Raw genomic sequence first — 15,889 nt, 5'->3', positions numbered from 1 at the left:
TAGCCTTCAGAAATTTTCCTTCCATGTGCTGGTACCTTGGGGTATGGATACACAGTCTGTCAGGGAGGTAGCTGCAGCGGCTTCAGAAACAGTGCTGCCCACAGGACATTACTGCCCTTCACTACGTGTCCCCATTGCCTACCCTCGGCCAGCAGTAAATGCTCCCTGAAGAGGATTTCAGCAGTTCTGTTTTGCTTGGCATAAAAACAAGCTGAGGATACTCAAGCATCCTTTTACTTCGTTTCAGATACAAAGGCAGTAACTGCCACTTGAGGAAAAGTGATGAAAAGCTGGAGACAGTAATCTTTTAAACTGTTCCAAGGTGATCCACAGAGGCACATCTATCTCTGCCCTCACCTTGTCTTTTTTTGTAATCAGATGTTTCCAGTGCTACCCTAAGCACATGGTGCTGTGTTAATTCAGGCAGACAACTCCTTGGGAAGTACACTTTGCCGAACAGTTGGAGCCGGATTTTTTGATTCAACTATTTGAGCATGTATGTGTTGTCATATGGGAAATCAGATCATAGGCAGACAGTTAACTTTTATCCAATAACTTTTATTTTTACAGATAACAACATACTGTCAGCAATAGCAGAGATTTAGATGCCTCTCAGATCAAACAAATAGCTATCACTGATATACACATGGAAAAATATTATGGAACAAGTTACACTTTTAAATATATGCCTTTTTTTTTCCTGTGTGGAAAAAGCGTAATGCCAAAACATAGCATAGGTTAGTACAGATTAGTTCTCTCTCTGGAGAGCTGATTCATTTTTCCATATCACCTTGTGCATAAATTCTACTTCTATCAATTTACCTAGAACACAATGGAAGGCGCAGCCCAGAAGGCTCTGCCACTCTAGATACATTCCTGACATCTTAAACAGAAATTGTCCTTGAACTTCTAAAAAATTTCCGACCTGTGTAACTTTTGTCAGCACAAATAGTACTACTGTAGGACGTTCAGGAACGTTTAAGTGCAATCAGACAATTGGCAGCATCGTTTCTGGTAGAAAATAAGTATTATCATTAAATAGCAGTAAACAATTTGCATTTCAGAACACATAACTCTCTAGAAGAATTTGTCAAAAGGATCTTCTGTTTCATGTTTAGCTTCTCTCCTGAATTTTAAATTAATTCAGACCTTCTCAACAGCAGTATTATGCAGTCTGAATATTACATGTACACCATTTTTACATTTTTCTACTTAGATATTGTTCTCTGGAACTATTTTGTGCTTCTGAAGTTTCAAGTTCTGGTTCTGGGTTGTCTGCTGTAATTTAATTTCTGAATCTACTGAATTTGCAGTCCATTTAAATGAAAAGTCAGATCCCTATTACTGTGCAAGTCAGAGGATTTTGTGAAACGATGAATAAAGAAAACTAAGCATTTAGATCACCCTTCCAGATTTAGAAATCATCTGAAGAGAAAGTTATTTAATCATAAATGACACAATGTGTGATTTCTTATGCCTGGATAACTTTGTTACTATACATCTTTTAAATAAGCTTCTTTTATAGATTGTAAATTTTAATATCTAAACAGGAAAAAGGTTCGAACTTCATAACATGCATCTTAAACACAGTTTCTTTTAAATTGCTTTATGAAAGAAGGATTGTATATGTTTCTTAATAGTGGAAAAGTCTAGATATGGGAAGGAATTTTAGTTTTGGACATGCAAAGGACTTTTTTGTTTCATTTGAAAGATAAATATCTATGCCATTTCATCTTTATCACAACTATCCTGAAAAAAAAAATATATGAACCTACAAATATATGAACCTACAGTAGCAGTGGCCTTATTCTGTTTCGTTTATTTATTTTTTTCTATTTTCCATGCTCAAACTGACATTCATTTCAGGCTCGGTCATAGTGGTCCTAAGGTATCTGTGATGGGACCAGGCTACTGGCAGAAGCGAACCTTGACCTTTGGGGATGGGGGGAAACTTAGTAAAATGTTTACATAACAAACACTCCAACAGGGAAGAGCCGAATTTGGTCACAGCATAGAAAAGCAAATTGCCATGAATAAAAGTAGGATGGAAGTTGGGAGAAGGCTTACAGCCCTCAAAAGAGTGTGATTCTGGAATATTTCTCCATGGGGAGTGATAGTGTAACATTTTAAATTTGCTTTAAGATTGCTTATTTTAAAATGTGGCTTGATCCATCTAGGAGAGGGATTTTAATTCCTTCCTTGCCTCAGGAGCAAAGGGCTGGATTTGGCACCAAGCAAGACCCCTCCCGTTCTGCATGTCTTCATGGCAACGCACTAACCCGTTGGCATATGTGTGCAGCAACTGCTTTGCCATGGAGACTGCAGTGCTTATGTTAAAACAGGTTCTTACGTAGCCCTAAAACCAATATCCCCCCGAAAATGGCACTTCCCAAATCTACTCTTTGCTGTGAATACTAAGCAAGGCGATGAATCAGAAGAGAGCAGAGGCTGACCCACAGTTGCCTGAGTCAGACGCGCCGCTGAGCCCACAGGAGCTCAGAAGGGTCAAAACATTGCCTCTGGCAGCACCTCCCCACAGCGTGCTCTTGGCACGCTCCTGGGATAGGTGCTGGTCCCCACAGGACACTTGGCCACAGGGCCAGCCCCAGTTCCTGCAAACGTCAGTGAGCTGTCACACAGCCCACACACTCGGTCTGCTCAGGACAGCCAGGTTGCAGCATTCAACTGATGTGCCAAAATGATTCTCTGTATTATATTGCATTGGCTTAATTCTGCCTTTGGGTAGTGTTACTGAACATATTGTTGACTGCAGTAAAATCTGAACCTCGTACCCAAAGACTGCAATTTGCCCTATTTGTTTAATGGAGAACTTCAGGGTAGGATTTTGAGAGTGAAAAAATGTTGCTGTCTGCCAATTACTTTTAGAGCCAGATGTTTGGCCAAACTGTAGTTTAAGTCCCGCTAATGGGGGAAATCAAGTCCTGGGAAACAGACCTTGTCTATATAATCACATCTGTATAAAATACTTTATGGTCCTTTAATCATTTATGGCTAATTCTTTCTGAATGGCAGCTGCTGAAGGGGGTGGTGGAAGGGCCAGTGAGAGCAGGGAGGGAAACCAGTCCTATCTCATTCCACATTGCAGAGAAAACAGATCCAATATCCACTGCTTTGCCAAATAGCCAGTTTAATTTTCATAGACCGTAGGCCTGTACCAGATGTGAATATTGGCTCTGGGCCAGATTTAAGCAGCGAGAGTGAAACGCAGCTACCTTTCCCTTTTTCAGTGTCTTTTCACCAACGCACATGGGCTTCAATTCAAACAAGGCATTTATTAATGCACATGAATTCTTCTCGCGGTGAGCAGCACTGCCGTCAGCCTTGGCCTCCTGCTCCAGTCAGGACATACGCTCAACGCAATAGGTGCCCCCGATGCCCAGACAACATGCTGTAGCCATTTACCATATGTCATTGGCCATAAGCCTCATAGGCATCAATTTCCGTGTCTTGAAGAAGGAAGACCTTTGCAGACAGGGAACACCTGTCTCAAAGAGGGAAAACGATCTTTGCACAGGAGTTGGCAGGACTCTTTGAAAGAGCTTTAAACCAGATTTGAAGGGGGAAAGGGATAAAATGAGGCTTGTTGGAGGTAAGCCCTGGGGCAGCATGCCAGTGTTTGAGAGGCGATGTGCTAGTGAGGTCCTTCAATCTGCCATTTCAGAGGAGGGAGGGAACGGAGATTCATGTGATGGCAAAGGCAAGGGTTATTGATGTGTCAGAAACCACAGAAGCACCTGAGAATGGTCATGTAGGAACTGGGGTTTCTCCCCAAAAAAAAGGTGCCAGGATCAATAACCTAACTGAAGTGCATCTATACCAATGCACACTGGTGTAGTGTGCTGGAAGCTGGAAGCCATCATGCAGTGGGAAAACTATGATATAGTTGCAATAACAGAAACATGGTGGGGTGACTCACACGCCTGGAGTGCTGCAAGGGATGGCTATAAACTCTTCAGAACAGGCAAGGAAGGAGAGGTGGTGGAGTAGCCCTGTCCTTTAGGGAGCGTTTTGACTGTCTAGAGCTTAGTGATGGTGACAACAGAGTTGAGTGTTTACAAGTAAGAATCAGGGGGAAGGCCAACAAGGCAAGTAAGAGTCTATTATAGACAACCCAGACAGGATGAAGAGGCAGATGAAATATTCTATAAGCAGCTGGGAGAAGCCTTACAATCACTAGCCCTTGTTCTTCTGGAGAATTTCAGCTTACCAGATGTCTGCTGGAGGTACAATACAGCAGAGGGGAAGCAGTCCAGGGGGTTTCTGGAATGTGTGGAAGATAACTTCCTGACACAGCTGGTGAGTGATCCAACAAGGGAAGGACCCGTTCTTTGTGAACAGAGAAGGGCTTGTGGGTGATGTGGTGGTTGGAGCCTGTCTTGGGCATAGCAATCATGAAATCATAGAGGTTTTGATTCTTGGAGAAGTAAGGAGGGGGTGCAGCTGAACTGCCACCTTGGACTTCCAGAGGGCCAACTTTGGCCTGTTTAGGATCCTGGTGGACAGAGTCCTGTGGGAGGCAGCCCTGAAGGGCCACAGGGTCCAGGCAGGCTGGACATTCTTCAAGAAGGAAATCTTAAAGATGCAGGAGCAGGCTGTCCCCACGTACCAAAAGATGAGCTGGTGGGGAAGACCAGCCTGGCTGAACAGAGAGCTGTGGGTGGAACTCAGGGGAAAAGAATTTATGACCTTTAGAAGAAGGGGCAGAGAACTCAGGGTGACTACAAGGATGTCATGAGGTTATGCAGGGAAAAAATTAGACAGGCCAAAGCCCGACTAGAACTTAATATGGCTACTGCCAGACAATTTTAAAAGTTTCTATAAATATATTGGCAACAAAAGGAGAGCTGAGGAGAATCTCCATCCTTTATTGGATGGGGCGGGGGGGGGGGGGGGAACATAGCGACAAAGGATGAGGAAAAGGCTGAGGTACTTAATGCCTTCTTTGCCTCAGTCTTTAATAGTAATACCAGTTGTTCTCTCTGAGCCAGAAGACAGCGACAGTGAGCAGAGTGAAGCCCCCATAATTCAAGGGAAGATGGTTAGCGACATGCTACATAAGGTAGACACACAGAAGTCTATGGGCCAGATGGGATCCACCCAAGGGTACTGAGGGAGCTGGCAGAAGTGCTCGCTGAGCCACTTTCAATCGTTTTTCAGCAGCCCTGGCTAACCAGGGAGGTCCCAGTTGACTGGAGGTTACCAAATGTGACACCTGTGAACAAGAAGGGCTGGAAGGAGGATCCGGGGAGCTACAGGCCTGTCAGCATGACCTCAGTGCTTGGGAAGGTTGTGGAGCCAATCACCTTGAGTGCCATCGCACAGCTCATACAGGACAACCAGGCGATCAGGCCCAATCAACATGGGTTCATAAAAGTCAGGCCCTGCTTGACTAATGTGATCTCCTATGACAAGATGATGCACCTAGTGAATGAGGGAAAGGCTCAATGGATGTTGTCTACCTGGACCTTAATAAAGTTTTTGACACTATTTCCCACAGCATTCTCCTGGAGAAACTGGCAGCTCATGGCCCGGGTGGGTGTACTGTACCCTGGGCTAAAAGCTGGCTGGCCGGCCGGGCCCGGCGGGTGGTGGTGAGCGGAGTTACATCCCGCTGGCGGCCGGTCACAGCTGGTGTCCCCAGGGCTCCGTGCTGGGGCCAGCCCTGCTTAATGCCTTTATCAATGACCTGGGCGAGGGCACCGAGCGCACCCTCGGCCAGTTTGCAGGTGGCACCGAGCTGGGGGCAGCGCTGATCTGCTGGGGGGCAGGAGGCTCTGCAGAGGGGTCTGGGCAGGCCGGGCCGATGGGCCGAGGCCACTTGTAGGAGGTTCAACAGGGCTCAGTGCCGGGTCCTGCCCCTGGGTCACACCAGCCCCACGCAGCGCGACAGGCTGGGGCAGGGGGCTGGGAACTGCCTGGGGGGAAAGGGCCTGGGGGGGCTGGGTGACAGCCCTGGGCATGAGCCAGCAGGGTGCCCGGGGGGCAAGGCGGCCAACGGCATCCTGGCTTGTGCCAGGGACAGTGTGGCCAGCAGGACCAGGGCGGTGATCGTCCCCCAGTACTGGGCACTGGTGAGGCCACAGCTTGAATCCCGTGTTCAGTTTTGGGCCCCTCACTTCAGGAGGGACATTGAGGCGCTGGAGCGTGTCCAGAGAAGGGCAACGGAGCTGGTGAAGGGTCTGGAGCACAAGCCCTGTGAGGAGCAGCTGAGGGAGCGGGGGTTGTTTAGTCTGGAGAAAAGGAGGCTCAGGGGGGACCTTATCAGTCTCTGCAACTCCCTGACTGAATGTCGTAGCGATGCGGGTGTCAGTCTCTTCTCCCACGGAACAAGTGATAGAACAAGAAGAAATGGCCTCAGGTTGCTGCAGGGGAGGTTTAAACTGGATACTAGGAAAAATTTCTTCCCTGAACGGGTGGTGAAGCATTGGAATGAGCTGCCCAGGGAAGTGGTTGAGTCACTGTTCCTGGTGGTATTTAAAAGAGGTGTAGATGTGGCGCTTAGGGACACAGCCTATGGTGGGCTTGGCAGTGCTAGGTTAACGGTTGGACTCGATGATCTTGAAGGTTTTTCCAAGCAAAATAATTCTACATTTCTATGGTTTTTCAGGTCAAAGGTAGGAATCCCAGTCCATCACCATATGGGCAAACTGTGTAGGTCACCAAACCAGGCAGCTCTGTAAATCAGCAGGTGGAGGTTGGACTCCCTTGGAATTGTCCAAGCTTTAAAAATAACACAATAAAATGTGTGTTCTTAACTCAGTTGCCTTGGGGGCGTTAGCAAACTCCATTTCAAACAGTGCTGAAACCAAGATGAGGTACCTGGGATGGCAGCTTAAAATGAATCCCACCTGAGCTCAAGCGGTTAACTCCTGTGAATTCCCAGGTTCCTTTGTCTCTGGTGTTATTATAGTAACAGCAACCTCACAGCAGTTAAGAATGCACTTTTTTTTGTAATATAGATGTCACCTCAGTTATGATTCATGTTATTCTGCTGTATAGGCTTATTGAAATTCCTCAACATGTCACTCCGCCTCAAGGCTTCATCATACTGTGTGAACATGACTATAAAACTGTGCTGAAACAGAATTATTTTGGGACTTGAATTTATTGTCATTTTCATGCAGTTGAACTTTGTTCTGGTGGGCAAAACTCATAGTATCATTTGATATGGAGTCACCAGCATAAAGACTTTGGTTTTGCCTTGATTTTGACTTCCAGGACTCTGCTGCTGAACACATTTTGCCGCAATCATTTTGTTTGCCAGACAGTGATTTGAAAACGTGCCTGGTTGTACAGAAGATCTCAGAAGCACCTTTCTGATGTACTTTCTCTACATTTTTGACGCAGGGCTTGCTGTTGGTCTGGATCCACAAGGCTACGGGAACCCTGATTTCTGCTGGCTTTCTGTTCATGACACCCTTATCTGGAGTTTTGCTGGGCCCATTGTAATTGTTGTAGTTGTAAGTATGGTGGACTTGGCGTCTGGAGCTGTCTCTTCCTTACTGCTACCTTTTTTTCTCTTGTTTTATCAAACAGTAGTCATAATATGAAGCAACTGTATTCTTTGCATTTGAAGCTGATTTACTCAAACTTGCCTCTTTTGCTTAAAACAGATAAGGCATGAGGTAAGCTCCTGAAAATCAGAGGGCTGCTTGCCAGTGTAAAGATTGCTTGTGGAACAATGGCTGTATGGCCAGAAACCTATTTATTTTTTCCCATTTGCTTTGTTCCATGTTTGAAGGGTTGGTCAGTGAGCTTATTAAACAAATCAGCAAAACGAGCCATAACAAGTCACTTCATCCAGAAGTCCTAAAGAAATATTAAATAATTCCAATTTCAGAAATTTAAAAGAATGGGCTGGTGTTTAACTTCTGCCTTAAAGCTTCCCTCAGTATCAGAGCACCAGAAGATAAATATTTGTGATGTGACTCCTTCTTGAATACCAAAGTGTAGTTCTGGTCTCCCTATCTCAAAAAGTATGAAGTAAACTGGGAAGCAGTATAGGCTGGGGTCACAAGTCATGAAAGGCATGGGACAACCCCCGCTGGAGGTCCAACTAAGTGGACTAGCAGCCTTCAGCCTAGAGAAGAGAAAGCTGCAGAGAACCAGAGAGGGAAGAGCCTGTAACAGTGTGGTGGCCTGGAGAAAATGACTGTGGAGGCAACCATTCAGTGACTTTTCCAACACAAGTGGTAGCAGGAGGCAGCAGATTCAGAACAAACTAGACAAGCTGCATCATTTCACCACAGAGAGCAAAGTTAGAAACTCCCAGAAACAGGACGATGGCGGTGGTAAAGCTCTGCGCAGTTTTGGAAAGTGAATGACCAGACAATTTCTCGGCATCGATACTCACTATGAGTGATTAAGTACAAATGCACCACCTCACCTAGTACATCCCAGCTGTGGAAATTGGTGGAGGCTGGAGGAGTATATTTATTCACAGGACTTATCAGTTGCTCAGTATGCTTGCTCTGTTACTGTATTCTTATATTCTGGTTTGACTCAGCTGAAACAAGATGCTGGGCTGAGTGGACTCTGGTTTGGACAAGGACAAACGTTCCTGTCTTTCACTCAAGCCTCTTTGCCTAGGGCCATCTTACTGAGTCTTATCCAGGTCAAGTCCCAGGATGTTCTTGACCATGTCAGCTTAAAACGAGGTGGATCTCGGAACTTGGAGACCTGTACATTGAAGGAAAAATATTCTTGGCACCGTGAACCATTTTAGGATAAAAATCACATTTTAATTGAAAACTGAGCTCTAACAAATGTACAGAAAGAATTCATGCTGTTATTTCAATTTCCCTTTCAGATAAACACTGTCATCTTTATATTAGCAATGAAAGCATCGTGCAGACGAAGGCAACGTTCATTTGAAAAAACTGGAGTCGTGTAAGTTTGGATTCAAAAACCTGTAGAAAAAGTTCTGGCTAGGAATAATAAAGGGGCAGAATTGCCTAAAAGCAAGTCTTGGAGCAGGAAATAAAAGAGATATTTAGAGGAAACAGTAAACCTTGGCCAAGATGATTGGTGATTGCTTCACCACCTACTCCTGGGGTTCCCTTGGAGGCTCTGTAAAACCTCCACCATGGTGCTCTGCACCACCACCAAGTGTAGGCAGGAGAAGGGAGGGGAGAGGGAGAGGTCTGGCCTCCAGATGGTATCATTACAGTCCTTCCGGGTCTTTCATCATAGTCCCTACTACATTGCCACTTCACCTCCGCCTGTGGCATGCCCAGGTAGGCATAATTCTGGGTATCCCCACTCTCACCCGTGGCTCAGAAGGGTTCCCCTCACTGAATGCCTGGGTTGCCAGCCATGTCCTGGCAGGGACTCGTTGAGGTTCCTGTGCTGAGGGCCAGCCTCCTCCCATCCTATTTCCTCTGGGATGAGCAGAAAGCCTCACAAACTGCAACTTTCTGCCTCCTGTGGCAGCCTGTTCCCATTAACGTCTCTTTTAACCGAAGCTCAGAATTTATCTGTGAACTGAAACGTGATTAGCTAGTGGCGAGACAGCCTTTTTTTTTTTTTTTTTTTTTTTTTTTTTCCCCAAATAAGTAGCTGTATGAGATTTTGAAAGTCGTCTTCTAACTATTTATTCAGCCCTGGCTGTTGGGTAAATTTTTTAAGTTTATTTTTTAAATCTCCCTAAACAAATGGGGTATATTTGCTAATTAACGGCAGCTGTTTTACACACAGTAGAACACTTTTGCCACTAGAATTGTGACCATCTTTTGAAAGTGTCTGTAGAAACAATGTATTTAAGCAAACAAATATTCCCGAGTGCCCTCAATCCAAAACCTTGGGCTGTAATGTTGAAAAAGAATGTGAGAGTGAACTTGAAAAACAGAAATGAGACGGACAGGGGCATTTGCTGCCCAGATCTCTTCCCCAGAGTCAACAAGGGTGAACAGCATGGGCTTGACAAACAGCCTGGTGTGTTTGAAGAAAACCTTGGGAACAAACTTGAAAAGAAATCACGTTTTTTTTTTACCTGAATATGATAAGTCATTGAGTAGTGCAATAAGAGACTTGGGAACTGGGAGCTGGTGAACACTGCCCTAATTTTCCCAAAGGGCTTTTCCAGTTGCTGAATCGTTGGGCACGTGGTCGGGCTGTTATCTTGTATCCTGTCATACTGCAAATGCTTGTCTGTGTTTGCTTTACAGCTCTGTGCTGCGAACAGCATTCCTGCTCTTGGTGCTCATCAGTGCCACGTGGCTGCTGGGGCTGATGGCAGTGAACAGTGATGTCATGACATTTCACTATCTCTTTGCAGTTTTCAGCTGCCTGCAGGTAAGTTGGATGGCAGTGTGCTGCTGCACCCAGACCTCCAAAAACCTGCTAAACATGAGCTAACGTAAGAAGGACAGAGACGTCAAACACAATTTTTGCTCTCTTCTCTCAGTGAGAGGGTTCTTTTCACCAAAACCATAACTTTGCGTAATTGCATTTCTCACTTGTAGTCATTCTAAAGATAAGTGCTCTACTACTGTAACCTGTGACGGTTAAATAACAGCAGGCAATTATACCTCTATCTTCCTAGAGACAAAATCTTTGTTAATCTTCTGTGTGCTCGTTGTTAACGGTTGTTCTGTTGCTACCGCAAACAAGAGACTTCTATTTCACCCAGAGTGAACGGCTCCAAATTCAAGGCTTTCACAAATTAAGTTACTGTTTAAGGAAGTAAGTCAGATAATGATTTTGAAATACAACTCATTGCATTAGGGTTTTACTGGGTAGCCCGTCCTGGTATACACTTATTGATTAAAGATGCAGAAAATAGTTATTTGTAGAAGACTGGCATGGAAGTAGGCATGAAGGTTCATGCTGGTCACAATCTGAATGTGACCAAGGATGGCCGTAACTGTCATGGCAAGTGCCTGCAGTATTAAAACAGCTACTGCTAGCAGGACACTCTGGTCAACTGCAGCACCACAGCCACAAATTGCAGCCAAAGGAAAAAAAGAAGTCTGATGGGTCTCCTCTGGAGATGACTGTCCGTGCCCTGGCAGCACATGAGATAGGCCAGACTGGAGAAGGTCATTTTGCCACGTCAGCTGGTGTGCTCTGAAATGAATACACCTACGCAGGCTGTAAAACCAGGCTTCCACAAGCCTAAAATAAAACTAAATTAAATGTAAACCTTATGAAAGGAAGGAAAGTCGGCAGCTGGAATTCTCCAAACTTGTCCAGAGAGGCACAGTGGTATGTGGCATTTCATATCATTGCTTTCTTTGAACTTGTATTTTTAAAGAGACATTTATGTGAATTTTATTAATGAATAATCCCAAAGTGCTAATGCCAGCTAAGATTGTGTTTGACTGAATGTTCAGAAAGTGAGCTTGAAGTTTAAAGTTACTCTAAGTCAATTGCTTTGGCTGAAATCATGAAATGCAGGCATCTTGTGATGTTGGTACAGCTGCAACTTCATGAGTGATTGGCTTCTATATGCTGTATCTCCAACCAAAATTGATAACGATTTGGCAGCTGCGTGAGTTCCCTCAGAGAAAATACATCTGAAGGCACGCACGTGCGTGCTCCTTGCCCCTAGTGAAAGCTGTTAATGTGTGTTCCTGGCAGCCAACAACTGCCCGGCTCTGGAAATGTTAGTGATTTTCCCACCAGGAGGTATTGCTGAACGAAGGAATGTATGGGGCAAAAGTTGGGACCTCTCTGCCTCCAGTACCTCTCCACATCTCACAAGGCTTTCTAAAGTTCTCTAACCAACAGAAGTAAGAATAACTACCACAGAAGTTCCCCATTTCCAGAGGTTTTCACTAAAGGCTATGCTATTTTTTATGTGCTGCTACTGATTTTGTCTCATCATCGGTGTAAAAGCTCTAAAACCTTAGTGCCAGTACAACGCTGAAACTTCCTGCAATGTCTTCCAGTGGGACACTGAGGTCCCTGTTGGATTTTTTGATATTTGGGTTTCTTCCCAAATAACGAGGGAAGGTGGCACCTACCACAAGCTCTGCTCTGTAAATCCTAGAGGAACACATTGTTATGTAGATTCTCCCAGGCTTTTTATGCACATTTGAACTTGGAAGCAAATTACAAAGAAGTCCTTATAAGATCAGTCAATGCCATTTCAGTCAAAGACATAAAGCAGTTATTGCTATTGAAATCATGGACTACGAACTAGAATTCAGGGGTTGTTTCAAAACGGCTGTTCTCTAATATCTGTATTTGCAGTTTGGTAGTAATGAATCATTCCTCTTTCTAAAATGATCCAGGGGCTGTTCATTTTCTTCTTCCACTGCGTATTTAACAAAGAAGTCAGGAAGCACTTGAAGAACACTTTAACTGGGAAGAAACCTCTTCCAGACGATTCCACTGCAACAAGAGCTACATTATTAACTGTAAGGAAAAAACATTGGGGAAAAAAAACCACATCCTTTTGCTGGTAGAAGTTACCTAAAATAAACTTACAGGGGGCTTGTCTGTAATTAAGTGAATTGTCTGATTGCTTTCAGTGACTTGTATAAAGATTACTGATGGCCTCTCTCAAAAATTTTGATTGCTATTTTAATTAAAACTTTTGGGAGGAAAGAATTCTTTTTGTCAACATCAAAACCCGCTTGGTCCCTTCAAAACTACGTACATTTGTGGGTAACATGAGCTTTGGGTAGGATCATTCACTACTGCTTTGTGTCTTTTTTTTTTTTTTTTTTTCCCTTCAGCGATCTCTGAACTGTAACAACACATATATAGAAGAGCCAAATATGTATCGCACAACTATTGGGGAATCCACTGTCTCCCTAGAAAGCACCGTCAGGTCAGCCAAGAGCCACAATAGCTACCTTGCTTATATTCTCAGGTAATCAGGTGGCAGGTGCATGGCTTTCAGGTGCTTGCCTTTCCCTTTTTCATTGCTCTTGTGGAAAACAGAAATGTTGTGGTTCAAATGCTACTTTTTTTATGTCTTAACAGTTCTGTTTCATGTGACTGTAATTTGTCATGCATTTTCTTTTGCATGCGTCTTCAGCGGGGAGTTCAAACAGTGCAGTGGTTAACATAACTACATTGGCCGTGCTGCTTGCCTGTTAAAATTCAGACATGTCTCAAGGAGTGCAATTTAGCTTATTAACTTCAGGCTTTTTCAGAGTGTGATTCGTGTGGCCAAAGGCAGAAGCTACATTAGGATAACCTATGGCTTGCTGTAGAAAGACGTTAGGATAACCTATGTCTTGCTTGACCACATTGCCAATCAAGCGTAGGCTGGCTAGTGTCCACTGCAGCTGTCTACGTTTGACCAGACGAATCTCATCTGCCTGTCTGCCTTGTTGTTAAGAACAGTAAAGTGACCAAGAAAGTCGTCCTCTGTTTTTATTCCCAAAGGGATGAGGCTGCTCATAAGCTCAGTGGATCCTTAAGTCAAGCAAGGGCTGGTCAGACTGAAGCAGATTCCTCCATATTTCATAGGAATCCATCAAAATCCAATGGTAAGAATGATTTCTAAATGCTTTGGCCCAGTTGTGCACCTTCTCCTTCTCAGCACTTTTTTCAAAGGCTTCTGTAACAGGAAGAATAGTTATTCTGACTTGGTGTATCTCATTCTCATTATGCTCTTGGTATAACAAGCTATGCAATGGCTGCCTTACAAGGGAATCCTGAAATGGAGATATCAGGTATCTGCTTCTTGTGATGGTTCAGTTTTAATCTGACAGCTGTCACAGCTGTTGACAGTTTCTGGCATCCCCTTTCTTCCTCACAAATGATGTGCTGTTGCTCTTCATTTTTAATTGGTGATGTTTTAACATTTGAGACCTTGAGGCAATATCCTCCTTTACTGCCCTGTGTTTTGTACAAGAAAATGATAAGCGTCTTCTGTCTGTTTTCCTTTAATTTGGGTCACATTGATAAATTTTGTTGCCTTGCAGCAGTTTTTAAGTCTTCTAAGTGCATTTGCAGATTCTTGATATTTCTAGGTACCTTGGTTTGCCTGTGTGTCGTGTTGGTTGGGATCCTGTGAAGCACGACGTGCTGTTCTGCACATTGAATAAGGAAAAAAGTGTCACCGTTCTGTTCTGCACCCTCCCTGCACATAAAAGGTCCTGCCCACTAGCTGAGCCAAGCGATTGTGCTTCCTAAAATTACTCAGATTGATGCCGCAGGCTTTGTGATTTAACCCTGTGTACACCTAGGGACGTAAGAGCTCATCCCTGGCATGGCCTGAACCAGACACCCGCCTTTTCTTTCTCCTTGTGCGTTTGTGAAATTGATTCGTTCAGCTCCTGTCCACACTGTGATTGCTGTGCTTCCCTTTTCTGCATTCGTAGAGCATGATTCAGACTCCGACAGCGAACTGTCCCTTGATGAACACAGCAGCTCTTATGCCTCCTCCCATTCATCAGACAGTGAGGAAGATGGACTCGAGACAGAGAAAAAATGGAACACATCTACTTCCAAAACCAATGAACATGGCCCAGTCCACAGCACACCCAAAGGTACTCCCAGTGCAAGGGGAGAGCAATGGGTTTATTCCTGTCTATAAAATATCTTTAGAGTAGATGGGACAAATTTGCCAGACTACCATACAGCCTAGACAGCATCCTTGCTGTTGTGCTTCTACAGAGATCCTTGTCGTCTCCAGCTTAGAGACCTTTCTTCTTCCCAAAAGCTTGTTCACAGGGGTGACTGAGCACAAGTAAAAGGATGCTTGAGCAAATCTGCGACTTAGGGCGCTCAGGCAGAGAGTGGCCTTTGCAGGTGGGTACCCACAGCACTTGGAAATGGTGCTACCCCGCCAGCAAAGTCTCATATGAAGGAAGAAGAAGAGGAGGAAGAAGATGGCTGTTTTGAAGGCAGAAATATTGTGCAGAAATGTTTTTGAAGGAAGACATACCCACCTTTCTTCATGCAATACAGGCATGTGGATTTAGTGGTGTTGGGGAGTTTCTTGTCCTAAAGAGCTGGAGATCACTGGCCGTTAATATTAATACTGGTGATGAGCAGGGTGCAGGCATTTCTAGGCACAGTTCATCTTGTCCTAAAGATAAGTCAGCTCTGACTGGCAAATGTCCAGGCTGTGTGCTGGTGCTTGGCACAGACACAGCACAAGGTGCCTTCGGTGCCCTCACCCTTCAGAAACCAGCCTCCTCAAGGAGCCAGCGGGATTGCCAGCTCTGGAGAGCTGAGAGGTCGTTTGCCTCACATTTCTCCACAGCGACCTTGCTCTGGAAAGGGTTTGGACACCCTTCCATCCTACCAGGTGTACTTTGTGGGGGCTGCTGCACCTCGAGGGCAGTGCAGTCCAGCAAGGATCATCTGAAGAATTGCTCTGGTTTGACACACAGCTCCTCCCCAGCCAAAGAGAACAGGTCTGGCCGGGCAGCGGTTGAGAAAACATATCAAAAGTGGTTTTCGAGCTAGTGTTTTTTTGCATTGCAGTTGATACCCTTCCCAATCATGTGAAACCCTATTGGCCCACAGAGTGCGTAACGGCCAGCGATGGTGAGGACGCCAGCGGGAAACAGAAACTCAAAGTTGAGACCAAGGTCAACGTAGAGCTTCACAGGGAAAACCAGGTGAACCACGGCAATGATGTACCGCAGGACAATGAGAATGAAGGGCAGCAGAAGGAGAACAGACCTCTGTCCCACCAGAATAACCAGCAGCCAGAGCAGAGGAAAGGTAGGACAGCCAGCCTAGCCTCACAGCCGGATGGGGGGACTGGGGGGTCAACGGTCATTAATTAGTTCATATGGTAGCTCTGTCAGGAAAGAACGCTTTCCAAGTGGCTCCAGCCCGTGTAACTCAATACGCCATGGGAAGCTAGTAGGTAGTGGCTGAAGCCTAATCTTTTGGTTTTGAAATAAAGCGACAAACTAGAAGTCTAATTAAGGAATATAAAAAGTCACTTATT

The 15,889-nt window shown here is 44.9% G+C and overlaps 1 protein-coding gene across 6 annotated transcripts in view; it reads left to right on the top strand.

The window, feature by feature from the left end:
- Nucleotides 1-15,889, top strand: part of CELSR1 (cadherin EGF LAG seven-pass G-type receptor 1) — a 176,637-nt gene that overhangs the window by 153,693 nt on the left and 7,055 nt on the right. For 3 of the 6 annotated variants that reach the window (XM_056339969.1, XM_056339968.1, XM_056339964.1), the window contains exons 26-33: nucleotides 7,369-7,481; nucleotides 8,831-8,910; nucleotides 10,188-10,314; nucleotides 12,258-12,383; nucleotides 12,705-12,841; nucleotides 13,363-13,466; nucleotides 14,304-14,471; nucleotides 15,415-15,657. In XM_056339969.1, the coding sequence (XP_056195944.1) occupies nucleotides 7,369-7,481; nucleotides 8,831-8,910; nucleotides 10,188-10,314; nucleotides 12,258-12,383; nucleotides 12,705-12,841; nucleotides 13,363-13,466; nucleotides 14,304-14,471; nucleotides 15,415-15,657 (1,098 nt within the window). The remainder of the gene's footprint in view (nucleotides 1-7,368; nucleotides 7,482-8,830; nucleotides 8,911-10,187; nucleotides 10,315-12,257; nucleotides 12,384-12,704; nucleotides 12,842-13,362; nucleotides 13,467-14,303; nucleotides 14,472-15,414; nucleotides 15,658-15,889) is intronic. The other 3 variants (XM_056339967.1, XM_056339966.1, XM_056339965.1) reach the window with 2 other exon arrangements.

This window comes from Falco biarmicus, chromosome 5, assembly GCF_023638135.1.
Source record: "Falco biarmicus isolate bFalBia1 chromosome 5, bFalBia1.pri, whole genome shotgun sequence".
Classification (NCBI taxonomy): Eukaryota; Metazoa; Chordata; class Aves; order Falconiformes; family Falconidae; genus Falco; species Falco biarmicus.
The sequence above is the reverse complement of the archived record's forward strand: the minus strand, read 5'-3'. Positions and strand labels throughout refer to the sequence as shown.